This window comes from Drosophila obscura, unplaced genomic scaffold (genome assembly GCF_018151105.1).
Source record: "Drosophila obscura isolate BZ-5 IFL unplaced genomic scaffold, ASM1815110v1 contig_4, whole genome shotgun sequence".
NCBI lineage: Eukaryota > Metazoa > Arthropoda > Insecta > Diptera > Drosophilidae > Drosophila > Drosophila obscura.
This window is the reverse complement of record NW_024542828.1, coordinates 78,463-105,116: the sequence shown is the minus strand read 5'-3', so window position 1 is coordinate 105,116 and position 26,654 is coordinate 78,463. Positions and strand designations below refer to the sequence as shown.

The following is a 26,654-nucleotide window of genomic DNA, read 5'->3' as shown; positions in this document are numbered from 1 at the left end:
ATCTACCGATATCATTTTGGCGCCATTGCAACCCTTAAAGTAATTTGACTTTTTCAAAGTACGGCCACTCTTTTTACTTGGTGCCTGTCCACACGTAATTTTAATCGAAAAAAAATCTGCCAATTGCACAGATAAAATTGACAAATTCGGCTAGTGGAAATTATTCCGCCGCATGAAGATGGACGAAGGAATGGTATTGAAGCAACCTACAGACAGGCGGTTGGGCAATTCGGGCGATTTGCCCCCAGGTCCACCCGGCGTCGACGAAAAAAGTGGAAATGGAAAAGGCGAGGAGACAAATGCCGCGTCAGGGAAAAACAGCAAATCAAGCTCACGTCGTCGTTCAAATTCGCGACGCCGCTCGACATCTCGCCGCCGCTCAGATTCCAGAAATGCAGCATCGCCAGGTGCCACGCGCCGTAGACGTTCAATATCGCGCTCGCCAAGCCCTCGTCGGGGACGGTACGACTCTCCGGACTATGGCAGATATCCTGCACGGCGACGTTTCGATCGCGACCGTCGACGCTCGCCTGACCGTCGGCGCTCACCTCCTCGGCGTGGCAGACGCGACCGCTATGGCCGGTCACGTTCCCGCAGCAATACTCCTCCCCGCCGCGGAGGTCGCGGAATAAGTCCATCAAGCCGCTGGTCACCCAAGAAAAAACCAGCCTCTCCCCCACTACCTCCACCGCAGAGTCAGGGTGGACCACCGTCTCAAATGGCTCCTGCCTATGGCGTTATGGCCCCGCAAATGTATGCTCCCGGCCCGTATGGGGCACCACCCGATGTATATGGTCATCAGTACGGTATGGCGCCGCCAAATGTGTTTCCGCCTCAAGGACCGCCACCCGGATATGGCATGCCAGTGCCGCCAACAGCACAGACCAACTTCAATGCTGGTTATGGACCAATGACCACAGGCGCCTGGGTCGTAAATGGTAAAGATACCTTTTAGTCGCTTTTTGAAAACACGTTTACATGCATACACATTATGTGTATAGGGGAAAAGGGTATAATTTTCCGAGTCCTGCAAGAGTTATTTCTGACGATTTTGTCGCTTCTTGTTTTGCAGAGTACGGCCAACAGGTGTGGATGCCACAGACCCTGGCTGGGGTTCCGCCTTCTGCGCCAGAGGCACTTGTCCCACAACAGCAGCCAGTGCAGGAAGTACCGCCGCAGAAACAACTGGAGGACGAGGATAAGAAAGCGCCCGCGCTCGAAGGCGCAGGTTTGCCGCCACAGGATGGTAAGTGTGGAAATGAATTCTATTCTGGTCACTACGAAAATTCACATGCAAACCTCTCACATTATGTTTTATTATTGTTGTCATGATTACGCCCCTAACAAAAACTTGTATCTGTAACGTAAATGCGCGCAATTGGCCCGCAAAAAAAACTAAAACAAAAAAACATCAACAAAATTGCTGTAAAGATAATCCGAATCTAGCTTTAAACGCGCAGCCACAGCTAACGCTGACACACCTGGGCGAGGGCTTGAAAAATGACATTCCCTTTCGAATAGAAAACGCATTTCTTGCCGTTTTTGTGTAGTCGAAAAATCGCACTTCTTGAATGGACGCTCCTCGTCGTCACTCCAACATGCACTCCAACCCCAACGAGGACAGGCAGATCAGCCACAGACACGGCATGGTCAGACTCGATCCGATCCGATGCGATCCGGAGACCGCATCCGCGTGTAACTAGCCGCTGAAATGCACTCGAGAATGCATTTTGTAAATGAAATTTGAACTTGATTTTCTCTTGCGAAAATGCGTACTAATTTGCAACTCTCTTTTCATTCCCCCCCATCCATATGAATCGCCGAATGGCAGCTGTGGCCCAGGAAGCAGAAAATCAAAAGGATGAACTCAAGAAGCAACGCACCAACTACGTGAAGAAGGTGACCCTGCTCAAAAAGGAAATGCAGGTGCTGATGGATCAGCGTGAAGACTTGGTGGACGGCGACGGCGCACCGCCCTCGCCAACCACAAAGGCCTTCATTGAGGAAAATGATCGCCTGCAGGTTAGTAATATAATATAACCCCTAGGACCCCTTGGACCCCAAGGCTCATCTCACACTCACACAAACTTTTAATTGGCATTGTAGGTGCAGATAAAGAAGAAAGTGGACACCATTGAAAATGTAATCGACATGCTGAATGGCATCATTGGTGACGAGGAACACGATGACGAGCAGCCCTCGAGCATTCGCGCCAAACCGAATGTGAAGGCACCGCCAGAACAGGTGGCTAGTAGATCTCACACCTCTAGCGAAAGCACCGCTGATAGCTCCGACTCGAGCTCATCGGCTAGCAGCTCATCCGACTCGTCGTCCGAGGGTGAGGACGAGGAAGACGGCGACGGGGCCGGCGAAGGTACTCCCACAACTCTTCTGAAGCACCGAGCCATAAAATCAATGAAGTCGAAGCAGCGACATGGTGAAGCTACAACGAAACCAGCCCCAGCTCCAGCACAAAACTACAATTTTGTGTTTTTCGATCCCGAACAGCATTGGTGCGACAGCTGTGGAGTGTTCCCGAAAACGGCGCGCGACTATCTGAAGCATCTGCATGCCGAGGAGCACATGAATCGCGAGACAATAGAGACGCCCTGGCATGTGGGCATTGACCACGACCCCTATCCCACGTTTGAAAATGCGCCCATCAAGCGTGTGCCCGTACGAGGCATGCAATTCCTCGTCCCGGCCAACGCCTGGTTCTGCAAGCTGTGCAGCGTTTGGATTGGCGACCTGCACTGTGCCTCGGCGCATCTCAAGTCCAGGCTCCATTCCAACAAATACGAGGTGAGCATTAACTTTTGATGCTGTGTGGCATGATCTGGCATGTGTCCGCAGTGCAATGCATACAATAATAAGCAATGTTTATCCACCTTACAGCTCTTCATTAATCAAACGCCCAACTATGAATCTGAATGGATCGCCAATCGCGAGCGGGCTGTTCAACAACAGAAGGAGGACGATGCCGCGAAGAGCAAGAAGGTGAAGAAGGACGACGACAAGGTCTCCAAGAAGCGCAAGAAGAAGAGGTGAGTACTTTTGAGATGAATAATTGCTGAATAAATATTTAATATAATTCAACAATCTCCTTTCAGCGGCGAAAAGAAGAAGAAAAAGCGAAAGCATGGGAAAAAGAGCAAGCGAAATGCGAACAGTACCTCGTCATCCTCGGAAAGCTCTTCGTCGGAGGAAGAGAAGACGCAGCCACCCAAGAAGGTGCATGCCGAGGATACAGTGACTGTTCCAGCCGATAAACCAATCAACGCCTCCTCTATACGGGTGACCATGCGCAAGCAGGAGACTCCCTTGGCCACTAGGCCAGATGGTCCTTTCCAAGCCGTAGTGCCGCCCCCTCCCCCCATCATCAAGGATTCCATGAATGCGCCTGTTCGTGGCAAGTGGACACCTGCCGCCGGCGAAGAACATGCTGACGAGCAGAAGAAACGGGACGACGCCATGCTGCAGCAGTGGAACACTGTCCAGCCAGTAATCAGCGAGAGCGAGAAGAAGTTGCTGGAGCAGCTCAAGGGCAAGTTGAAGAGCAAAGGCCCGCGCGAGCAAGAGGAAAATAAAAGTGCTGCTCTGCCCGCAGTGCCCGCAGCTGAGAATAAGTCAATGCGCGGAGGCAGCCGTCGTTCCCGCAGCCCAAGGAGGCGCAGCCGTTCCCGTAGCACAAGTCGTGGCCGCATCGATCGGGATCGGCGAGATCGCGACCGCGATAGGGATCGTGGGCGGGACCGCGATCGTGAGCGCGACCGTGAGCGAGATCGCGATAGGCGTCGGTCCCGCAGTCGCTCACGCAGCCGCGGTCGCAGGCGCTTTTCGCGTTCCCCCTTGAGGACAAGCCGAAGAAGTCGTTCGCGCGACGTACGACGTCGTCGCAGCCGCAGCCGCTCCGAGGAACGAGTGGAGCGACCAGTGATCAAGCATTCCGAGTTCCGGCCCCGAGCGCAGCCTGAGCGTAAACAGAGTGAGAACAAGCGCGAGAAGAAAGATCCAGAAGCAAAGCCAAAGCCGCCGAAGAGCAGCAGCACTGCCACAATTGGAGGCAAGAAGCTGCCCTTTATCGGCAAGATGCCAGTATTCAAAAAGCAGCCAGCAGCAGCTTCAAGCTATGAAGCTCTTGCCTACACCAACGGCTCCTTCGAGGCACCTCCACCTCCGCCGCCCATGGGTGGACCAACAGCGCCGGTGGCTGTCCGGCACCCTGCGCCGACAGCCGCTCAAATACAAATGGCCATGATGGAGGACGCCTTTGGCAATGCCCCACCCTTTCATCCGGATGCCGGCATTATGGTTGACTACGACGAACTGATGCCGGATCCTGTTCAGTTTGCCAGTCTGATGACCAACTGCCCCCCTCCACCGCCCCCGGGAGGGGGATCTGATGGGGAAATGCACGAGCTGCAAGACGCCGAACAAGAAGCGAACGGCAATGATGAGGAGGATGTTTTGCCTCCCGGCATTGATGAGGTCGAAACCGATTTGGTGCCGCAGCCATTGGATGCAGCGGAACAGCCTCAGGACGGGGAACTGCCCAAGGATCTCGCCGAGGCGCTCGACATTATTTTCCCCACCGAGGGATTGGCGGGCGATGCTTCGGACGAGAACAGCCAGACACAAAGCGGCCCACAAACCATCACCACCATTGTCGAGGATGAGCCAGCACTAAACGAGGACAATCTTCAGGATTTAGCCAAGCAGGGCATTCACCTGGTGACCATTGGCGAGGCGGATGTGGAGGCATGTGCAGTCAGCTCACCCATGGAAATGTCCACTGAGGATGAGGAGTCTCAGCTGCTCAATGGGAAATCCGAGGCCGATAGTCTAAAACTATTCGATGCGGAGAACATACCCATGCCAAGCTCACCCCATGCCCCTGTGCCCGTTGTCGCCGCTGAGACAAAAAGCAAGGTGATCAGTGACCCCGTGGATCTTTCGGACATACCACAGCCGCCGGCATCCCCGACAGAGAGTGAGAAGATGAGACGCCAGGCGGAGCTGGACGAGCTGGCCATGTTGGGCATCGACAGCAGCGACATGGCGGCACAATGTATGTAGAGCGGCCATCTAACTGCTAACCCAATCGCAAAGCAAAAGCAAAGAAACACACAACAAAAACCAACACAAAATCATTGCATCAAATGAAACGACATACAATACACAAGACACATTTACTTCACCACGCATTCGTCCTTGTTCTGTTCTGTTCTTTTCAATATAATCTACATTTAATCCATCAATCTATCTATCTATATACTTATTCTTAGATGCGTTGTAAGGTGTTTGACATTTCCGCTAAACGGTAGCAGGCAGTCGTTTCACATGCACACGCCAGCGGATTCAGATCCACATCCAGATGCAGATGCAGATGGTTTGCAGCGATGGACGCCCCGGGATGGCCAAAAAGTAATCAGTTTGATCAGATTTTATTCTTAAGTTTGAACCGAACCTATGTATGAGTATTTATGTGACGAAAGGTTTTAAATAAATGCGCATATATGTATGTAATATATGTATGATGGAAACTAGAGAATGCAATGGAATAGTTACCGCGGAATGGAGTGGAGGTTTTGTGTGGTTACAAGTGTTTTTTCCGTTTTATTAAATGGCACTTAACAAATATAAATGGGTTCATCTAGTACAAAATCTTAGGGCCTACTTCCTTACGGTTATCCGGGCACTGGGATAAGCCCCCGGTCCGCTCGCTCGTATAGCCATTGCTAATATATTGCTATATGTTCCAGCTTTTGATTTTTGTTCTTTTCAATAGGTACATGGTTTCTCAGTTAGGTTGGTTAGCCTAGAGTTACAGCTACGCCTACAAGTTATACGATAACGGGGGGGATTTAGTAACAATTTGAGTGGGTTATGTCGCGAAACATGGACAATTTACATACGAGTAGCTGTGTGCGAGCCCCTGGTAGATAGAAACGAGTCTACAATGGAGGGCGAGGGTGAGGGTGAGGGCTCGGGTTTTTGCTTATGATATGGATTGAAGTGTATTTGTAAATAGTTTTGGCATGTTAAAAGTATCCTCGTCGTATTATAGTATGGGTATGAAGTTGGGCTATGCAAAGGTTAATGATTTATAAATAATTTTGAAACGAAAGGTGTGCAGTTTCTGAGTTTGGCCGCCCCGTCGATCCGGCTGCTATAAGTGGGTGACGCGTACTGCCCGCTGGGGCCGTTTAGCCTTTGCACTCCAGTCGGGGGCTCTTTGCTAAAACTATAAGTCCGTAATCGGTCCGTCCGCCACGCTGAATTTCGGTGCCGCTGTTGCTGGTGCTGTCGCTGCCGCTGCTGCTGCAGGGGAGGCTGCCAGTGGTGCGGCTGTGCTAGACATGGTCGGATTCCAATTCGATTGGTTGCCCTTGACCCGCACACTTAGGTCTTTAACCAATTTTTCAAGTCTACAACATTGTAATAGTAGTAGATGGAGGGATGGCCAGGCCACAACAGAGCGTAGAAAGAGAAGAACAGAAATGCAAAAAGTGGTAAGTGGTTATGATTAGTCACCGTATTACACTCGATTTAAATGATGAATAATGGGTGATTATGAATGGTGGTGGGGCTGATGGTGCATTTGAGATTATGCATGCATGAAAAATAATATTGTGCTTGGTTAGTCAAAGGAAATACAAGTAGAATAGAGCATAGACTACACCCACGCTATGATACGTTGATTGGCCTCCTTACGTGCGGCGGATGCTTCGCTGAGTTCGCGCTTGAGCTGAGCATGCTCCTTTTTGCGCGGCAACAGGGGCGGCGGAAGTGCGGGATCCGGATCCACATTTTCCCCAATCAATGCAAACGTGGGCGGGCTTTGCGCGATCTGCTGTGCCAGAGCTGAGGGTTGCGAGTGCTGAAGGTGCTGGATAGTGGGTGTGGGCATCCCATTACTGCGGGACTCGCTGCTGGAGCAGGACAGGCGCTTGGTAGTTGTCACCGATGCAGCCTCGTTGTCCTCCTCGATCTGCTCCTGCCGCTGTTCCTCCTCTATCTCGTCATCCTCATCCAGCGCGTGCGTAGCTTGTGCCGGTGTCTGGTGCATTATTCCATAATGTAGATTGAACGACTGAGCCCGCCGTGGCCCCGCTCCAGCTCCACCGCTACCACCACCGCCGCCGCCATTGGGGAATGGCTTACGCGATCCACGTGCCCGATCGTTTTCATAGATGATGTCGTGATAGGCCTGCCGCTGGTTGTAGCAGCTGGCCAGCGCCTGTCGCAGATACTTGTTTTCTGCCTCCAGATGCGACAGGCGCTTGTGTGTCTCCTTCCGCTCCAGACGCAGCTGCATCACGTGCGACTGCGTCCCGTGTCCGGGGGCATAAGAGAGGATAGGAGGATGTTGAGCAAGAGTGAGTCGAATAGCGATTTTCACTCACCTTCAGATCATCGATGTCGCGCAGTATACGAACATTACCCTCGTTCAGGGACCACTGACGCTCCTCGACCATTGATTTGACTCTAAGCAGAACGAAGATCACGTTAGCCTCTATATCATTTCCATCTCAATCTCAAAATATGCAGAACATACCGACTGAGGAGGGCATCCTCGCGCACTCGCGCAGCCTCCTTGACCTCGCGCACCACGTCGGTCATCATGCCGGGCGTATAGGCGCCTAGAAGTCAGAAATTGAGAATTAATCATCAAGTGCTTCGTGTACTTGAGCACAGAGGTGGAGGTGGTGCCGCATTGTTTCTACCTGTACCTGAATGAAAGGTGGGCGCCGGACTGTGCGTTCCACCGAATCCACCGCCAAACACCAGTGGCTGACTTTGTGTGCTTAATCCGCTCAAGCTATCTCTACGGTGCCGCATGCCCCCAGCGCCAGCGCCAGTGCCAGTGCCAGCAGGGCCAGCACCCGCCCAGGCCTGGCCGTTAGGCGCGTGCTTCAAAGCTTCGATATCGACTGTGTTTACGCATACGTATACGGGTGCAAAAGAATACATAGAAAGAGGGCATAGGGAAAAGAAAGTGGCAACAAATACAAATTAATTGGGGAATAGCGATACGATACGATACGATACACATGTGGATGGATACAACTGAACAAAAAACAAGAACATAAGGTTTGTGAAACAAAAGCCAAGAAGAGATTAGATGAGATTGGATCGGGTCAGATCGGATCGTAAGTTTCCCAGTGCTGCGGTGGGATCCCTGGCTGGATCTGTCGAGCCTGTTGGGAACGAACCTTTTGTTTCATGCAGATTGCGGCATATCTTGGAATTGGTATCGTGCAGCAGATTGATTTGCTCCATCAGCGCCGCAAAGAACTTGTTCTGCTGCGCCAGGTCGCAGCCGCTGTCGTTGGTGTTGGTGTTGCCATTGCGGCAGTCGGGTGTGTTCTGGCCACTCAGCTTGGAGTCGTTGTCTGAGGGATTCAGCAGACAGGGATCGCTGAATCGGAATCTGAAATTAGGGTCGTATTAGGTGGGACATATAATGTCGGCAATAATTTTCTTACCCTCTGCTAAAGTTTGGATTGCTTCCGTCCAGGACATCCGTGGAGTTCTGCTCATGCTCGGAGGTGGCGCCCCCGCCACCGCCACCCGCGCCTCCCATCATATTGACCAGGGGCGGCAGACTGGCAAACTCCTGCCCCCCATCGCCGCCATAGCCCATGCCCATGCCATAGCCATAGCCATTAGGGTAGCTCTGGGGCGGGAAGAGCATCGGATATCGATGGCTAAGCGCCTGCGAGTGCTGTGCGAGCGGAAGGAGGGAAGGAAACATTACTGGAAATGGCTCACGAAATCTAGTTTCGCCCTTATGGCTTCAACTCACGCGTTGAATCCCCAAGCTGAAGGGCGTGCCAGAGCCCATGCTATAGGGCTGTGAATGGGAGCGCATGAGGAATTGCTGTTGCTGTGGTTGTTGCTGTTGTTGTTGTTGCTGCTGCTGTTGTTGTTGTTGTTGCTGCTGTTGTTGTTGTTGCTGCTGAGCTGCCGCCTGAGTCACAAAGATTTGCTTATTAGCCGTTGCTGTGGGCGGAGTAAAATCGAGGAATTCGGAGGATGACGACAGCTGGGCATTGGTAGCATCTCTAAGGCAATTCTCCAGCCAGGCATCTAGATGATCCTTGGAATAGTTTGGGCCCGTTCCATTACTTTTGTTCGCACTGGCACTGGAACTGGCACCGCCTCGATTCGTGTGCGAGGGAGCTGTCGTTGTGGTCGGAGTGGACGCTGACGCACCCACGCTGCTCCGTGATTTGAGTTTCTTGCGCTTGGTGGTATCCAGCACTGAAAATAGGCGACAAAAGAATAGTTACAACTGGGCAGAGATTCTCGTTTACCAATGTCCAACTGCCTAAGAGAGAAACTGATTAAAATAAATATGGAAAAGCCCTCACTGTTTCCCGTTTCCTTCTGTGAGGCGCTGCAGCCAGTGCAAAAACGCAAATGACTCACAGTAAGAGCCCCGATGCAACTGACTATTCAATTCAGTTAAGCTCAGCACCAGCCCCAGCCCCGGTCCGACTCGACTCGACTTTGCCTCGAATCGACTAAGACTCGACTCGACTCGGGTTCGCCAAGTTATTTCAGCCCACAAAAATGTCGCGGGAGCGGTGCTCGCTCCAGTATGAAAACGGGTTTCGCTCGCCGTCCGCTCGCACTGGTTGATCATTTGTTGTCGGCTGTCGGATTTTGCCTGGGTCTCGGCTAGGTAAATATTTAGCTTTTGGAAATTCGAGTGCGAGCGTTTTCTCTTGGCAAAACGGCTGCCACCCTGTCACCCGACTGCGACTGATTTCATTTGCGAACCGGTACGTCGATACGTCGGGCAGAACTATGCAATGATCTTGGAGCGCCCGAAATTGCAGCCCGCAATTTCAATTGCGTAGTCAGTGCTCAGGATTTGGCCCAGGGCCCTACTCCATTATCGGAGCTCCCTACGGGCGCATTCCAGCGACATGTGCGAGCCGATCAACGTATCACAGTCCCTCCCTGGGGCTCTGCGCTGTCCGTTTATATTTAGCCCAGATCAGAGGGAGCCGGTTGCTGCGGCTTCTTGCTCTGTGCCTGTGTCTGTGACTGTGCCTGTGGCTGCTCTTGTGCGAGTGGGAGTGTCTTGGCTTCGGTTGCGGCTTCGGTTCTTCAGCAGAAGGGTTGGCCATGGGGGTGCTATAAATAGCCTGGCATCGAATTATCAAGCGGATGTGGACACTCGCGTTCTTCCTAAACGGTGGTTGGTTCTGCTCGCAAATGTGGGATATCTTTCAGACTGCCTTCTCTAGCACATATGTATGTATTTATGTACAGTATCCACGAATGTGTACAGAAAATCCGCATATCGCAAAGAGTTAATACGCTACGAGTTAATACGCTGTCCTGTGAGGACAGACATACCGCTTTGCAGTGAATTTCTCCACAGTGTACATTGGGGATTCTCCCTCAAGGTCGCGTTCCCATTGGATTCCATGCTTGCGTAACATTCCCCAATTCACCCAGCCCATTTGCGGGCTAATCGCTTGCCCCATTGTTGCAGCATTCACGTCACTTACCCAATTTCAATGCCAGATCAGATCAGAACAGATCAGATCTGATCGCGTGTACGGTAGTTGTATCATAGCAGACCAAACACCCGAAATTAATTCAATCACTGACCGTAAACACGCATAGACAGGCACGGGGAGGGAAGTCGTTTGTGCCGCATCACCAGGTGATCCGCACACAGCCTGCCCTTGCTAATCGCAAGCCTTTTCGAAGGCCTCAGTTTCCATCCAACTCCACAGAAAGCATTGGCAGAAAGCAATCGATTCATTTGACTTAATTTTACTGAATGGTGCATCTATTGAGAAATGAATCTCTGGAGCATCAATCCCAAAAGAAACTCTTGGACTCATGCTAAATTATACCCGTACTTATACCCGAACTACTTGACGCATTTGAGAGGCGAAAGAATGTGAAGTGAAGCCTTGAAGTATGTTCAATATAAGGCAAGAGCTTCGACTTAAATGATAAATATATTTACACAAATTTCTTCGAATTATTTCAAATCAAGAAACCAATAAAGCTCATTCCGAGGGATCACCTCTACTTTGCGATCCAGAATAGGAAATAAATATTGAGTGAATTTTGTATTATTTCAATACAGTAAGGTATCTTGTGGTCGAAAGAGTCTACCAAGCTGATCTGCTTAAGACTTAATTAATAGAAGTTTGTGACAAATGATTAAGTACTTAAACGGCTCCACGCGAACACGCGAATCCAACACGTATTCCCGACACAATTCCGCATAGAAGTGGGCTCCATGTGGTACTGGTACTCCCCCTGCGAGATCACTTACAAATTGTTTGGATGGCTGTTTGGCGTGCATGTCGCCATGTTATAGAGAGGAGGATAGGAGACCCGTCCATTAAGAGGAGTGTGTGTTCGCGTCACATCGCGTGCCGAGGTGCCGCAGTCTTGTTCAACAAATTAACAAAGCATTTAACTCTTTTTAGCTACCGTTCTTTCCCCTTCGTTTGGGGCATCAGCCTCACCTCTGTTGCTGCTGGGCGAACCAACGCCCGGGGCATTCTTCTGGAGACCGCTGGTGCAGATGGGCGCGGGAGTGACGCTAGAGCTAGAGCTGGTTGCAACCGCCTCTGTGGCACCGGCTCTGCTAGAGTCCACTCCTCCTCCTCCTCCTCTTCCCCCGTTCGTGTTGATCTCCATCTGGGTTGTGGTTGTCATTGTTGCCGCTGAAAGCGATTGCCGCAGCGCAGCTCCTGCAACGGAAAGAAGACAAAGAATGAACTTATTATTCAATATCGTTTTACCCCTCCTATGACTCCGGCGTTCGACCATGAAAACAGCACTGGAAAAGCCGGCAAGCAAAGATGTTTGCAGTTTGTGAAGCGAGGGGAACGGACAACAGAAGTGCGAGAGACGGGTTGTCGGAGCGACAAGGCAACAAAGGCACAGCAGTGTGCAGCGTGTACACTGCACAGGGCCGGAAGACACCTGCCCCTTTTCTTTTTGCACTGGCAGCAACTTGAGCGACTCCGAAAGCTTAGAATGGTGGTTGCAGGCACAAGTTACATATTCTTGCTGCTGCCGCTGCTGTTGTTGTTGTTGTTGTTGGTGGCACGGCCCTTCCTCCACTTTGTTGACGAAAAGTAAACAAAGATATGACACGGAAGAGCACCCATCCCCCAAGTTAGTAGTCAGTCAAACAGACATACATATGTGCATATGTAAATGTATGTAAAAATGTAGTTATGAAACGTATTGAATGCACCCCTAAGCAGTCGCTTAGGTCCCTGGGGGCCACACCAATTGGCAAACGCTATGTGCATATATATGTACGTACTATGTAAAGGGATCGTTGAAAGGGATCCACATTCTGACCATCGAATGAGCCTCTGAATAAGCTGAATAAATGGTCGAACATATGTACATACATATGTATGTATTCTGACGTGTGTGCCTCAGAATTTAGTTAAATTAAGTTCTTTGGGGAAAGTTACATATTACAGATGTACATGTGTATGTATGTATGTATGTACAAGCATTTTCATGCCCCCCAGAGAGTCGCGGAAAAGTTGAAGTTGAATGCTGGGTTTCTTTGAAAGCTGGCTCCCATTTATGACAGCGTAATTGCCAGGCCGTTAAACGGGGAACATGGAAATGGAAATTTTTGAGGAACATGCTGCTCCGCGGCCCATCCATTCCGGATGGAAAATTAACAGAGCGCTGCCACGCGTTAGCTGGCGGGTCCGGCGACTGCGGCAATTATGCAGCTACAAAGTGTTAGTAGATCCAATGCCACCACATGCACCCACGCCACATACTCTTGGATACACGCAGATCCGTACTCCGTTTGGTCTGATTACAACGGTCAAAACCAGTTTGGGCCAAAATGATTTGAAGCAATAACAGTGCACGACGAAAGTCAAGCGACGCTTTTTGCTTTTTCCACGCTCGTTGGATACAAAGATGCAGATACAGAGACAGTGCATGATTGTAGATACTGTACACAGATACGTAGATACAGGGAGACGGCCTTTGTGTGGGTTCCAATGCCAATGCCTTTGTGTGGCTAAAACAAATTTAAGCAAGAGAAACAGACCAAATGGGACGCATCGACGTTTCAATACCCTTTCTATGAACTATTTTCCGTCGGTGCAGCTACCTAACAACTATACGGCTAAAACTAATTATGATTTTAACTAATAGTACATGCAAGGATAGCAAGTTATATGGAATAGAGTTCGTGGGTCGGTGAACCAACGTTGCAAACGTCTGATAAAAAGGATAATGCTTCCTGTAGGAAAAGGGCATGACAACGAGCAAACGAGATAAAAAGACACTAGGAAAGAGAGGAAGAGTCAGACACGGCACGTTTGGTCATTAAGTATACCAAGTATCTCAAAGATACACAGCCCTCCCAGCCCCTGTACATTCCCATTGAAATGTATCCACACAAACACAAACACTAACGAGCGCAAGCAGCCAGTTGTTGTTGTTGTTGTTGTGATTCTCCATTCCATCGAGACGAAAATGAATTAAGTTTTTGCTTTTCTTGGGTCTCGCGAATCCGAAGCAAAGGGAAAGGCCAAACAAAGTACAGAGGAAAAGCAGGGCACAGAAAAAGTTACAAACATCGCAACGACAGCGCAGCGACAGCGACGACGGCGCTTAATTTAATTTCCGATAGCGCAAAAATGTTTGATATCATTTAAGTGATAAGCACGAAACGAGTGTCGTTGTTTCTGTGAAATACTCGTGTAAGTAATCGGAAGATCGGAATTCCGCCATGCGAATATCTGTAATGGTGGTTATTGCCGCCTAAACAGCTATTTAAAAACATTATAATAATATAAAGGGATTCCATTGCAATCATTTCTGATTGTGGTTTACAGTACAGCATCGATATAAACTACTTTTCAATCTTATCTCTTCCCTCGCAATCACACAGGCCAACGATGGCATCATGCATCAAGTCTAAGGCGGAATGTTTCATTACTTTGGCTTTGGCTGTCCCTGAATATCTGCGCGGCAAGGTGAGATTCAGCTCCGTCAACAAATAAAAAACGCCGAAACATTCGTGTATTTTTTTGGCTCAAGTTCTTGGCTATTGACACGATGCCAAGAAAAAAGCGCATGCCGCAGTGGAAAAGCAGATGAAGATGAATATCTATGGATGGTGGGAAAAAAAGGGGAAATCGCTAAAATATAATGGAATGGAGCTTGAACCGTGAGAGAGCCCGAGAGATACAGGGAGAGAGAGAGGAGTATGGGAGAGGGAGTGGAATCTATCAGTGGAATCTAGACAGCGGGGTTCACGTTCACCAAAAATAAAGCATTTCGAACCGGTTTTTGGACCAATAGTATAGTCAAGCATTTCTCCCCCAATAGATGGGATCGTGTGTATGAGTATTCATTCCACACATTTTAATGACAACGATAAAAACAAAGCAAAATGAACTGCCATTCAAGCGAAGTCGGTCTCGGACATGGCCATGGCCATGGAGATGGAGATGGCAATGACGACCCCACCACCAAATCACCGGACGCCATCAATGAGTGACTGCACACACACAACACACCCCATACACACACAAACACTTCGAGAGCGGGAGCGAGTCGCTTGGTTTGTTGACCCGCGCAGAGCAGAGCATTCGAAAGATCGAAGAAATACTAATCAATGAAAGGAGACAACGCGATGACCAAGCCATATGCGTTCGGCAAGGAGTAGAGATGGGGCAAACGCGTTGCAGTGGAAGTGTCATTGCAGCTGCCATTAAGAAACCAAACAGTAGGCAGTAGACTGCAGACAGCAGACTGATGGCTATCCGAAAGTAGTCGCAGAGACCAGCACCAAAAGCGGGCAAATGCTCACTGACAATGTCACATTTGGTCTGCTTTTGTGGCGGGGACTACGACTACGACTGCGACTGTGCCTGGGCCTGTGCCTGCGAATGACAACTATCGAGTTTCCCCATCCACCCTCGCTCCTCCTTTTCCATCGCACGAAACGAAACTGAAAAGCTAAATTATGTGTGTGAGATGACGTCGTCGACATTGCCATTGCCATCGAAGCGACTCTGGGGCGGCTGCTACTGACTAGCTAGTGGGAGCAGGGGCTCATGGTTGGTGTTGTTGCGCCTGCATGCCTTTGAATTCGAAATGGGTTTCTTAAAGCGGAGCGGCTCAGCTAAACACATTCTCAAGGTTTCAGCAGATCGGTGCAAAAACACATATTTCTATGGCTAATTATCAAAGTTACCTACGCGTTGCAGCCGACTGGCAATTGGAGCAGCAGTTGGGGAGCAGGAGCAGGTGCAGCTACAATCTGGAAGATTGCCGCTCAAAGCAGACTAGTCCGAAAGAGAGCACCGAGTGATAAAATATATGCTAATTAGCTGACTGCTCAATGGCATTTCAATTTTTGCACACAAACACACACGCACACATGCACAATGGCATTGGAAATTTGAAATTCTTTTGCGTCACACACGATTTTGTATTGAATTTCCGTACAGCGCGAAATGATTGATTTGGAAATTGTGAATCTCGGGGAGACGACAGCTGCAGGGCAGCCAAAACGGTTTTGAATAATAACCGATAATTAAGAGCAATTCGCACAAAATAACGGAGCCCAGAGTTAAAAAAATTTATGTTTTGTTCAGCGTGACCGCACCGATAACGATACAAAATACCTTCCTGCCAAAAAATAAATACCGTTAAATACCATTTCAGTTTCGAGAAATACCATTGAAATACCATACCATAAAAAAACCAGGGCAAAACGAGACTTAACCCACTTAACACCCCTCTATTTAAAAAGTTGAGCACCCTTTGTTTAACCGCGGGATATAATACTGTTTGTAAAGGCTCCTTGTAGCTCCGTCCTCCTCTTTACTTACAAAACAAAAATGACCACCGATATCTTTCACCTGTAATGCGTAATATATGTTAAGGTTACATAAATTTCGTGGAAATACTAAATACCCCCCTGGTTGACAATGGGATAACGTTCTATTTTATTGATTGAAATCGTATTCCATGATTTTGATATTCAGTTTTATATTACTAGCTAGTTAGCCCTCTCAGCCCTAAAAAAATTATTTTATCCAATTTCTCAATAAATTTTGTTCAGGATTGGATAGTTTTGAGAACTCTTTTTCACTGAATTTTTTACATAATAAGGTTCAAACAAAAACGGCCAAGTTTCAACCAAGTTTCTTCTATGCGTATGGACTTTTGTATACCGCATTTCCTTTAATTGCAGCTTGTTTGAAACATTTATATTTTTTTTATCTTAGATTGAGATGTGTTTACCTATAAATGAATATGTTTTGTGTTTTAGAAATACATTTATCCCGGTTGTGATACCTATTATTGGTACCCGTGAGCTGCAAAATTTAGATAAGTTAGATGGTTAGATAAGGGTGTGGATGGGTCCGCTACCGCGGGACTGCCGTTAGGCATTACTTCGCGGTGCGGACTGCGGATTTAGCCTGCGCAGCTCCTTGATCACGCATGCTCTGCATCCTCGTAGACTTCAGGCCCGCAGTAGCTGCACTATGGGTCGTCAGCATGTCTAAATCGGTGCAGGTACTGCTTGAAGCAGCCGCTTCTGCAGTCTCTGCTGTACGTGGGCACCCTCATTGCTGGAGTTCACACTGCCGATCCATATAGGATTATAGAGGCCCTCCTGTATTGGCCATCATCCTACATATGGCCGCCGTTGCTGTGGCTGCTTTCGCGCTGGCGTGTTCCAGGTGGGCCTTGAATGTCAACCTCTGGTCCAGCATTACCCCTAGGTATTTCAACGCAGGCTTGGTCCCGATGATCGTGCTGCCGACTCTCACGATCGAGAGACCTTCTTTCTGCGGCTCGACCTTCTTTCTGCTGCTCATTAGCACAGCCTCAGTCTTCTTCTCCGCCAAGGACAACCCGTTAGCTGCGATGCAGGATACTATCTTCCCGATTGCGGCGCTGCATTTCTCCTCTGCATCTTGTATGTGTTTCGCCACTGTCACTAGTGCGATGTCATCGGCGAAGCCCACCAGGGTGCACGCCTCCGATATAAAATCCGTTACAAAAGTAACGGTTTACCTTACGCGTTTTCAACTTTCAGCCAATCAATTCGTTCGAAATTTTCTGTAACCAAATGTGGTTTTCTGGGCAAATCCTAAAAAATGTTCGCGCGACCATGAAACAAGAAAAGAGTACCGAATATTTTTCTTCACGAGTCCGCTGAGTACCAAAAAAATATCCATTTTTTAAATCATATCATTAATAATAACGATGAAGCGGATTCATTGCTGCGACGTTCCATACGCGTTCCCGTGAGAATCATGCGGCTCACACCACGAAAAAGAGGGGGAAGTCACCACGAAAGCGCTCTCTTCACCTCGAAAAAGAGAGAATATTTTGAAAACCCACCACGATTTGAGAGCGAAAAATGTCAGTATTTTTTGTGCGCTAAATGGAGTTTGGCGGTCATTTTGAAAATTCTACGGTGGGTTAATCGTTGAATGTTCATGATCGGAAATCATATTTCTCGATTTTGATATTCGGTTTAATATTACTATCTAGATACGACCCGCAACACTGAACGCATCATTTTTTAAGATTGAACAATTTTACTCTACGATTGGCCAATTTTAAGGATTCCCTTTTATTGGATTGTTTACAAAATAGGGTTTAAAAAAAAATTCAACACGAAATAAAAGCATTTAACATAAGTGTGATGGAATAAAACGTAAGTGTGTTTGAAATGTTACGTCAGATATGAGTATGACTATTTCATTAAATTAATGCTTATATTTTTTTCCAAGCTGCTTTACCTAATTGATAATTACCTTTTCTCAGATTGATATTTTTACTTATTCATGAATTTAATTAGTTTCCTGTATCTGCATGTATATATCAACCCTCCTTGTCTCTGTTAGACCATTTGCTGCTAAATTTTGTTGAGGTAATTCAAACAGAGACTAGCTGGATATATCCCTTTCCCAAGGGTGTTTATATAGAATGTTCTGAATCCGCTCAAGGTGAATTTACTTATAAGGTGTTGTTATCACCCATCTGCTCTCTTTCGAGGACCATCCGTTTAAACCCACGAGAGAGAGCGAAAATTTAAAAAACCTGTAGATAGATAGCATAATGATAAATTAGTAGATTGAAAAAGTTTTAAAATTGTATTAGAAAAATTTACGTAATTAACTTCTCTGTAACAAAAGTTGTATAAATAACTTACTAATATTTATTTAACAATTAGTTAATTTATGTTACAATTAATAGTTAGAGCCAGAGAAACAAACCACAAGCTAATATTTATTTCCATTCATTTTTAAAGTGACAATTAACGACGATTAAAAGTATTGATTGGACCTTCGATCTCGAAACTAATTCATCGATATGGACAATAGCGCATTTTCCGGATTATCAAATATATAAACAATATATCATCATAATTACAAATTATTATTATTTTCAACTAGGCAGGTTATTTTTAATACATACTTGTACTATCCAATCTGAAGAAAACTTGGATATCAACAAAATCGTAAGCAACAGTTGGTTTAACAGATTCGAAAGTTCTTCCTCAAAACTAGCAGATACGAAAAGCTTTTCTGAAAAATTAACAGAGCAGAGAAGTACTGTTATACATTATATGTAGTTGCCGATTTTTACATACTTAACATGTCGAGAAAAAAGACGAAATATCTAGATGGTACGTTTTAAATCATCGATATCGCGCATTTTTTTAAATCGCTATATTTACTAAGATTACAACCATTAAATAATATAATAAAGAATTAAAGATTTATTACCAGTTTTTCGTTTATACATCTTTTGTATTTTTGTATCGGTTGGGTTTTATACGTGGGCTGTTGGTTTACTCCAATACTTGGTTTTTGGTAAAATTAACCGCTGCTGCAGGTCATCGGGATCCTGCAAAATATAATTATATAAAACGAATAGATAATAAAATGGACAATAAGAAAATAAAAACTGCTTACCCAGCTGCTCCTACAGTCGGAATAGGTCGGCATTATCTGCCAAGCGCGTGTGTATCTATTCTCATCATATATATAAAGATTCAATGTAAATATAGAACTAGAACTTTGATTTATTTATTTACCAAATTGTAGAGAGGATAGATATGTAGCCGTTATAATATGTATCGATATTTTCATCGAAATAAGAGAAAAAGTCAGATGTCATGTGCCTTGTGTCATGTAAAATGTGAATGTAATGTAATATCTGCCCTGCCGTTGTGGTATCCATCATCGGAACAACAGTACCCTCGTACCTCTGAGGTGTTTTTCCTGCCGTCCGTGCAACGGCAGCAGCATTAGCAGTATATACAATTCCCGTGCCGTTTCATTTTTTATTTATAACGCGCCCACTGTCTGCTCCACACGCCTCGATAAATTAATTACTAAACCACTAATCTAAATAAACCCGCCAGTGAAGCAACTTTTGATCGCTTGATATGAAATTTTTGTGAAAGTGAATTAAAGTAATTTCCAAAATTGTGTGTGAAACAAGACTTTAATGAGATTAAATGGCCAACTCAGAAAGGAGTCGTTAGAACTCATGATGGAAAATTACTGCTACAAGCCATCAACGCTGCAGCAAAACATATTATTCATTGTCCTGTGAAAAATCGATTTTAGTTATCCCGTGCTGTCATATCCCGAGCTTTCGCTTTCACCTTCACATTGTAGTGCAAACAAAACCTAGCAGTCACCAGGTCACTGTCACTATTGATGAGGTTCATGTAGCGTTGAGGAGCGTTGGACTAACTACCATCTTACGCATGAACAAAGATGATTGTTACATCTGCTTCTGGCGTGGATAGCACTCCTACGTTGGGTACGTTGCTCTCTCCTCACTCTCACTCCCTTCACTTATTGCTTACTGATAGCTGCTGATAGGTGGTAGCCATGAGCCCTGCCATTCTATTCAGAACTATCACGATTCGATTATAGTGTTTCTGAGTATGAACATAATGTATGTATGTATGTATTTGCAGGTACGGTTGAGGTTACCACTCTCCTGGGAGTATTTTTTGGTGTTCTCGTCCTTCTGCTCCTGCTATTCCTGTACATTAGCCGCAAGTGCTGCTTTCACCATCGACATGGCATCAACTGCTGCGACGAGCGTCACTTAGCAGCCAAATGTGTGCAGAAGATCAGTGAGTATTAGGGGACTCGGTGGGGGATTTTCGATTTGGGGCCATTGGCTTGAATGTAACCGTTTGTTGCAGCACGCAAGCGACGCTACGAGAACACGAGCTCCGACTCGGAGGAGGACATCCTGCGCCGCCTGCGATGGCATCAGCAAAACCAGCACAGCGACAAGCCCATGGGCTACGGGATGAGTATCAGCCAAGCCAACCCCCTGACAGCGCACAGCTTCAATTATCATCAATCCGACGCTGACCTGCAGAGGGTGACCGTAACGCGTGACCCTTTGGCAATTGCCGAACGGGGCAAGGTCGGCATTCCATCGTCGCACAGCGAGTGCAGCTCGAATGACTCCATGGAGGCATCTGTGGACAGTCATACTGGCATCTTGACGGGCGAGACCAAGGGTAAACTGTCTTTATCACTTCAGACATGACAACTGACAAGCAACGTAATTTATCTCGACGCAGCTCATCCAGTCACCGCCTTTAGGAATCCATACACGGACAATCGGGCCAAGACACACTCCCAGAGATACCATCACAGGGTTGAGGTTTTGGCGCCGAAGCTGGGGAAGGATAATCCTGTGGTGGTGATGCCTGTGGCCAATAGTTTCGTTAACAACAATAATGCTTCAACTCCCAACAACAACAACAGCAACAGCAGCAACAACAACGATGACGTAAGAGTGAAGAAATCACAGATGAACAATTATATTACCCTTAGGCATTCTCCTATTCCCTCACTCTTGCAGGAACCCCTGTTCGACACCAGCGATCTGCGCTCTGTCAAGTCGGATGACATGTTGGTGGTCGACTCGAAGGCCTTAGCCTCGCGAGGACCCATCGAACTGGAGATGTCGCTGCTGTACGACGCGCCGATGCGGAAAATGACGGTCCACGTGATGCAGGCGCGGTGTTTGCCGCCGCTGGGCAACGGCCAGCAGACGCACACGCAGGTGCGCATGCTGATGCTGCCCAATAAAAAGCAGAAGCACAAAACCAAAATCCGCAGCGGGGAGAATCCGCAGTACATGGAGAGCTTCCTGCTGCACCGTGTCAATCCCGAGGACGTTAACAACATGGGATTGAGAGTGCGCCTATATGGCTGCGAGCGACTGAGAAAGGAGCGCTTGATTGGGGAGGCGTATGTAAGCTTTGCCACGGTGGACCTAGAGCTCGAGACCAACCTGTGGCTGCCGCTGGAGCCCCGCAACACCTCATCGGTGCTAGGATCGACGAGCGATCTACTGAGCCTGGCGCGGTCGGAGAGCGCGGGCTCCACCTCATCCATGCAACACGGCGGCGTTTCGGAGCTGCTCCTGGGCCTCAGCTACAACGGTGTGACTGGCCGGCTGAGTGTGGAGATAATCAAGGGCAGCCAGTTCCGCAGCCTGTCGTTGAATAAAGCACCCGACACCTACGTGAAGATGGTCATGGTTAGCAGCATTGGTCAGGAGATTTCGCGCGCCAAGACCTCCATTCGCAGGGGCCAGCCCAATCCGCTTTTCAAGGAGACATTCGCGTTCCAGGTGGCCCTGTTCCAGCTCAACGATGTCACGCTGATGATCTCGGTGTATGCCAAACGACACATGAAGAAGAACGAAATGGTCGGATGGTTTAGCCTGGGTCTAAACTCATCCGGACCAGAGGAGGTAGCCCATTGGGCGGACGTGTGCGAAATGCCGAAGGGCGAGATGCTGGCCCGCTGGCACGTCCTGGTGGATTCCTGATTCGAGCAGTTGGGACAGTCCTCGGGACGCAGCAGCAAGGCGCTCAGGAAACTGGGCTTCGCTGCGTTCAAGGACAGGTCCAAGGATAAACTTGCCAAGGAGTCGAGTCGGGATGAGGACAGCGATCAATTCCCTGCAGACAATGCGGTTGCAGTCGACATTGAGCCGGGCCTGGAGCTTGATTTTGTCTAGAAACCAATTGGCAGACTGCTCCAGGGTCAGTATACATTTTGTGTCTTGTTTTAACGGGGTGCGGCAATCGATCGAATCGAATCGAAGAAGATTGATTGACTTGTGCCTGTGGCAGCGTGTTTAACTTAACCATGGGTGAAACCAATTGAAAAACCAATTTTTGATATCTGAACCGTAATGTTTGGATCTAACCCTACAGAGGGCTAAAAAATATTTGTAATTTGGAAACAATTTGGAACACATTTTTTGATCAAATGTGAAATGTGAAAAACAAAAACAAAAAAGGAAAAAATGAAACCTAGAATATTGAATTTTTGTACGCATTGGTACGTAAAGACCATGAAAGAACATAACTTATTACTCAAATTTGAACTTTATAATTGTTTGTGATAATGAATACTATATGAATAGCATAGCCCAAGGGGCAAGCGATACGATGCATACGATACACAAGAGCAGGAGTGTGTATTGTGTTTGGAGGAGACACGTTCTCAGATGTTCGAATGGCGAATTTTTGTAATTAAACCTTTCTGCATATTAACTTAAAAAATATTGATTCCCGCAGGGGAACCCCCAATGTCTTATAGGACTAGCACTTTTGTATTACCAAGCAACAAGCAACAAAAAAGAAAAGTATTAAAACAGAAAATACTCGTTAATAGGAGGAATTATAGTCAATACATACGACACATTCATACCCACAAAAATGCATACATAAAACATAACTAATTCTTGAAATTTTTATCGAGAACCATGGTCATGTTCCAGTTTTGATATGATGATAAAAATAAAGATATAGAGATGAGGATAAATATCGGTACCTTAGAATTCAAACGCACAAAGATCTATTGTACAACCGAAGGAAAGCTGGCAGACGGAAAGAGTTGATAATGATATACTAAAACCATATACATACTAGTGCTAAATGCAGGCTGGAGGATTGATATTATTACCGTTCGGTTTGCATATATTGTTGTATGTATATCAAACACCGTGGTCGATCTGATACCATAGATCAGATCAGATCAAATAAAATCTCCTTTCGAGGTTCGGTACGGCAAGGTTGCATTGTGGTTGAACCTCCCCGGAATAGGAAAGAGGAAGGGAAGTAAGTTTAACTTATACACAGAGAAAAAGGAAAGCTTTAATAAATATCGGATCTTAATTATTTTTTAATTGTACATTCGAATCAAGTTGAATCAAAGAAAACAGAGAAGACAACTATTTAACTATTGCAATGCTCATGCAACCAAACTTAATATTAATTTTGATGTACAATCGTATTGTATGAATTTTGTAATGCATAGTATTTGTATCTTTTAAAAAATCTCTATGTTTTGAATGTCAAATATTTTATAGTCACGATTCACGTGAATGTGTGTTTGTCGTTGCAACAATTGCGATATACTCGTATGTAAGTATGTATGTGTGTCTAACTAAATCCTCTACTTCATTTTGGAAGGCGAGTGGGGCTAATCGCAAGCGCTCAAGTCAGTATTACACAATTCCAAATCCAAGACACAAGACACAAGAAACAACAGCGAAGAACGCTGTTGACTTTATGTCAAGTATTTCAGACTCTGAGTAGAATCTCCCTCCACAAATTGAAAGCGAATGAAGTGATTAATTTTTTCTGCAACAGATAACATATTTCTACTCTTCAATTTAAACAATTAAATTGTCATTGTTGATTATCAAATAATTTTAATATTACATAATTGCCACTTAAAATAAAACGATATTATGTAAAACAACAACCTTATTGTCTCTTACTGATTCTTAGCCTATCTGTATGTACATATTCTGTATGTACATCTATTTTCTTCGCTTTCGCCTTGTCTTCTTGTAGCTACCCGGATAACTGTCCTCATCGTCACTATCTGTAACAGGCTCCTGATTTTCTTTGGGACTCGTGCTTGACACCGCCGCCTCCTGAGCATCCCACTCCTTGCGCAGCTCACTAAGCATCCCCGGCGTCAGCAGACCTTGGGCGAGCAGTCTCTCCGTGAGACGTCCACGCGATGCGCTGGGCAAGCGTGGCTCCTTGACATGCGTCACGCGACGCATACTGTAGTTTGGCGTCTCCCCTTCCTGGCTGGCTTCGGTGTTTTTGAGCAGACGAGTTATCTGGAATACGCCCTGCTGTATAATTTCATCCAGTTCTTTTTGGGCTTCCCGCACGTTGCCTGCCTCGGGAAAAAGATCCATGAACCGATAACTGCAATAGCAAGTTTAGTTTATTATTTTGGCAGGAGTGAGCAAGAGTGCAACTTGCCTCAACCATAGATACAGGTCCATAACGTCGAAAACGGACTCCAGGTGCACCAGGTCCAGTATTGTCTTGGGCAGCTTGAATGGCCAGCCGCAGTTATTTCTGATGAATTCAAAAGTGATTGGCTCGTTCCGGCTGTACTGCCGCGCTATTTTAAGGAACATTGAGCACACGAAGGGCATCTTGCGGTTGATGGGTGCACAGCAGAAGACGTAACGGGCGCGAAGGGGCAGCGGAACATGTTGAATCATCTCGGCGAGGAACTTGAAGTCTTCAATGTTGCACATAAAGTATAGGGAGTCATCGACCGTGCAAAGGTTCACAAATATATCCATTAGGTTGCTCAGCGATGAGTTGGGCAGGTGGTAAGCATAGAGCTCAATTTGATCGGCCGTGGGATGCAGGCCTGCTTGCTTCAAAGGCTCGGGTGTCTGGGCCAGAATGCGCTGCAACGTCTGCAGATCCTCAGACTTGAAGGCAGTCACATACCCATGCTCCCACTCCGTGCGAAAGCGGCCAGCTCGTCCTGCTATCTGGAGAGCCGACGACACCGATATAGTGTCTATCTCGCGCTCCCCCCGTTCGTTCATTGTGGGCTTGACCAAGGAGTAGAAAATGATTCGTCGAATGCTCCTGCAAATGAAGATTGATTTAGCAAATGACTATTGATTCCCAGCAATGTATCACTTACAGATTCAAGCCCATGCCAATGGCGTCCGTGGCAACCATTACCTTGCAGCTATTGGCAGGATCGTTAAATTTGGCAGCCTGGGCTAGTTTTGTGCCTGGTGGCAGACCGCCATAGATTACAGCAACCTCCTTTCCTCTGAAAGGAATTCATTAGATGAGTATCTTGAATAAACTTTTGCGGGTGGAGACTCACCGTGCCTCGATTTCACGGGAAACTGTGTAAATATCATGCTTGCTAAAGCAAACGATACAATCGCCGGGCATGACGTTATCCAATGAGCCCAAGGCAGAGCCTTCGACTGTCAGCTCCGTGAGGCGATCATAGCGGCGCACTTCCACTGTTTCGCCAGTGGTTTCGCATATCTTCTGCAGCAGGTCCAGAGCACCAGCCTCGCCGCAGACATGCACTTCGTCAGCAATTAGACCGAGAAAGGCCCGCGTCCAGGCCCAGCCGCGCTGTGGGTCGCGAATTTGCTGTATTTCATCAATCACAGCCACCTCGTCTATCAATGATGGGACAAGGCTGAGGTAAGCTGACGAAATGCCAGAAATTGTGGAGTTTTTCGCTTACATGGTGTGTTAACCGAGGTCATTTCAACGGTGCAGGCAACATGGTTGGCCGGCGAGTTCTCGCTGATGCCGAACTTGCGCTCCTCTCCAGTGACCAGATCGCACGGAGTGCCGCGCTCGTTCGATTTGTTGTACACCTCCGTGGCAAGCAGCTTCAGGGGACCGCAATAGACGCCGGTCTTGGCATTTAGATATCTTTCCATGGCGTGGTACGTCTTTCCGGAATTTGTTGGCCCCGAATGAAACACGATCTTTCGGGTCAAGGCGCGGGCATTGGTATACCAATTAGCAGGCTGGCGCAGATCAGAGATCTTTTTCAGATCGTCCATGCAGTCTAGATGTGGAAACACGGTTTTCGCGTGACGGAGGAAATACGGAAAGATGTCGTCGATGTGGCCCGCTCCTTGCATAATGTCACTGAAGATTATGTGCAGATCCACCGGAAGATTTTCGGCCTCAATGCAGTAGCGCCGAAACGAGCCGAAGGCCTGTTGCTGCAAATAGGCTTGGAAACAGAATCAAACTTGTTAAGTAGGAATGGGCGCGTCACTGAAGCACAAGCACATACAGTCGAGTCCGTTCTCAGTGCACAGGGATTTTGTCTCTCGCCGTTGGGTGAATTTGTTCAGGATCTTGAGCAGCTCCGACTTTTCCAGTTTTCCCACCAACTCGGAGCCCACATCCTCGCAGTCGACGTTGGCCTGCACCTGCACTGGCTTGAACAATGTGGATACATGTGTTTCGTGTTTTTTCCGGGAGCACTGAGGCGCGGCCCGGTGTAAGCAGCGTGCGGCCGCAAGGGCTCCATAAGTTGCTCGTAGGCTGGGCGGCTGGCGAGCGACGCAGATTAGGCTTATGCAACGCCTTGAGTTTTGCATCGCTCCTGCAACAAAATGGTGGGGTGGCTGTTTTAATTGAACAATTAAGTAAAATGTATTTGTTAAAAACCCACGTTGCTAGCTCTGATATAACGGAGCGCGGTACAGCTGACGGACAGCTGTTTCTTTGTAATGTGTGTTCAAGCGATGCCGGATCG

At 47.3% G+C, this 26,654-nt stretch overlaps 4 protein-coding genes and 1 long non-coding RNA gene across 10 annotated transcripts; 2 read left to right on the top strand and 3 right to left on the bottom strand.

The window, feature by feature from the left end:
* Window positions 1-68: 68 nt before the first annotated feature.
* LOC111068938 (zinc finger matrin-type protein CG9776) lies at window positions 69-5,548 on the top strand. 2 transcript variants are annotated; one of them, XM_022358737.2, is made up of 7 exons: window positions 69-938; window positions 1,073-1,246; window positions 1,832-2,022; window positions 2,107-2,802; window positions 2,896-3,044; window positions 3,111-5,068; window positions 5,286-5,548. In XM_022358737.2, exons 1-7 carry the CDS (start codon window positions 173-175, stop codon window positions 5,294-5,296), a joined length of 3,945 nt encoding a protein of 1,314 aa, XP_022214429.2. In that variant the 5' UTR covers window positions 69-172; the 3' UTR covers window positions 5,297-5,548. The 2 variants fall into 2 exon arrangements, with proteins under 2 accessions (XP_022214429.2, XP_022214430.2); XM_022358738.2 differs by lacking the exons at window positions 69-938; window positions 1,073-1,246 and adding an exon at window positions 1,569-1,732.
* On the bottom strand, window positions 5,429-9,667 carry LOC111068939 (rho GTPase-activating protein gacT). Of its 4 annotated transcripts, none has more exons than XM_022358739.2 (9): window positions 9,436-9,667; window positions 8,810-9,267; window positions 8,490-8,728; window positions 8,217-8,434; window positions 7,734-7,934; window positions 7,559-7,643; window positions 7,407-7,488; window positions 6,687-7,327; window positions 5,429-6,428 (listed from the first exon to the last, which is right to left on the bottom strand). In XM_022358739.2, the coding sequence occupies exons 1-9, from the start codon at window positions 9,650-9,652 to the stop codon at window positions 6,245-6,247; spliced, it is 2,325 nt and encodes a 774-aa protein (XP_022214431.2). In that variant the 5' UTR covers window positions 9,653-9,667; the 3' UTR covers window positions 5,429-6,244. The 4 variants fall into 4 exon arrangements, with proteins under 4 accessions (XP_022214431.2, XP_022214435.2, XP_022214434.2 ...); XM_022358743.2 differs by having other exon boundaries at window positions 9,378-9,459; XM_022358742.2 differs by having other exon boundaries at window positions 6,303-6,428; window positions 6,715-7,327.
* An 8,835-nt stretch (window positions 9,668-18,502) lies between these two features.
* Window positions 18,503-19,538, bottom strand: LOC111068889. 2 transcript variants are annotated; one of them, XR_002607231.2, is made up of 5 exons: window positions 19,112-19,538; window positions 18,990-19,044; window positions 18,801-18,921; window positions 18,670-18,750; window positions 18,503-18,599 (listed from the first exon to the last, which is right to left on the bottom strand). It is a non-coding gene; the product is annotated as an uncharacterized LOC111068889 (long non-coding RNA). The 2 variants fall into 2 exon arrangements; XR_002607230.2 differs by having other exon boundaries at window positions 18,665-18,750; window positions 19,112-19,537.
* Window positions 19,199-23,630, top strand: LOC111068888 (synaptotagmin-14). The gene is made up of 5 exons (XM_022358663.2): window positions 19,199-19,848; window positions 20,009-20,170; window positions 20,243-20,569; window positions 20,633-20,844; window positions 20,917-23,630. Exons 1-5 carry the CDS (start codon window positions 19,803-19,805, stop codon window positions 21,892-21,894), a joined length of 1,725 nt encoding a protein of 574 aa, XP_022214355.1. The 5' UTR covers window positions 19,199-19,802; the 3' UTR covers window positions 21,895-23,630.
* A 137-nt stretch (window positions 23,631-23,767) lies between these two features.
* LOC111068887 (ATP-dependent RNA helicase SUV3 homolog, mitochondrial) lies at window positions 23,768-26,654 on the bottom strand. The gene is made up of 7 exons (XM_022358662.2): window positions 26,571-26,654; window positions 26,187-26,501; window positions 25,620-26,123; window positions 25,242-25,551; window positions 25,050-25,184; window positions 24,362-24,991; window positions 23,768-24,304 (listed from the first exon to the last, which is right to left on the bottom strand). Exons 2-7 carry the CDS (start codon window positions 26,494-26,496, stop codon window positions 23,902-23,904), a joined length of 2,292 nt encoding a protein of 763 aa, XP_022214354.1. The 5' UTR covers window positions 26,497-26,501; window positions 26,571-26,654; the 3' UTR covers window positions 23,768-23,901.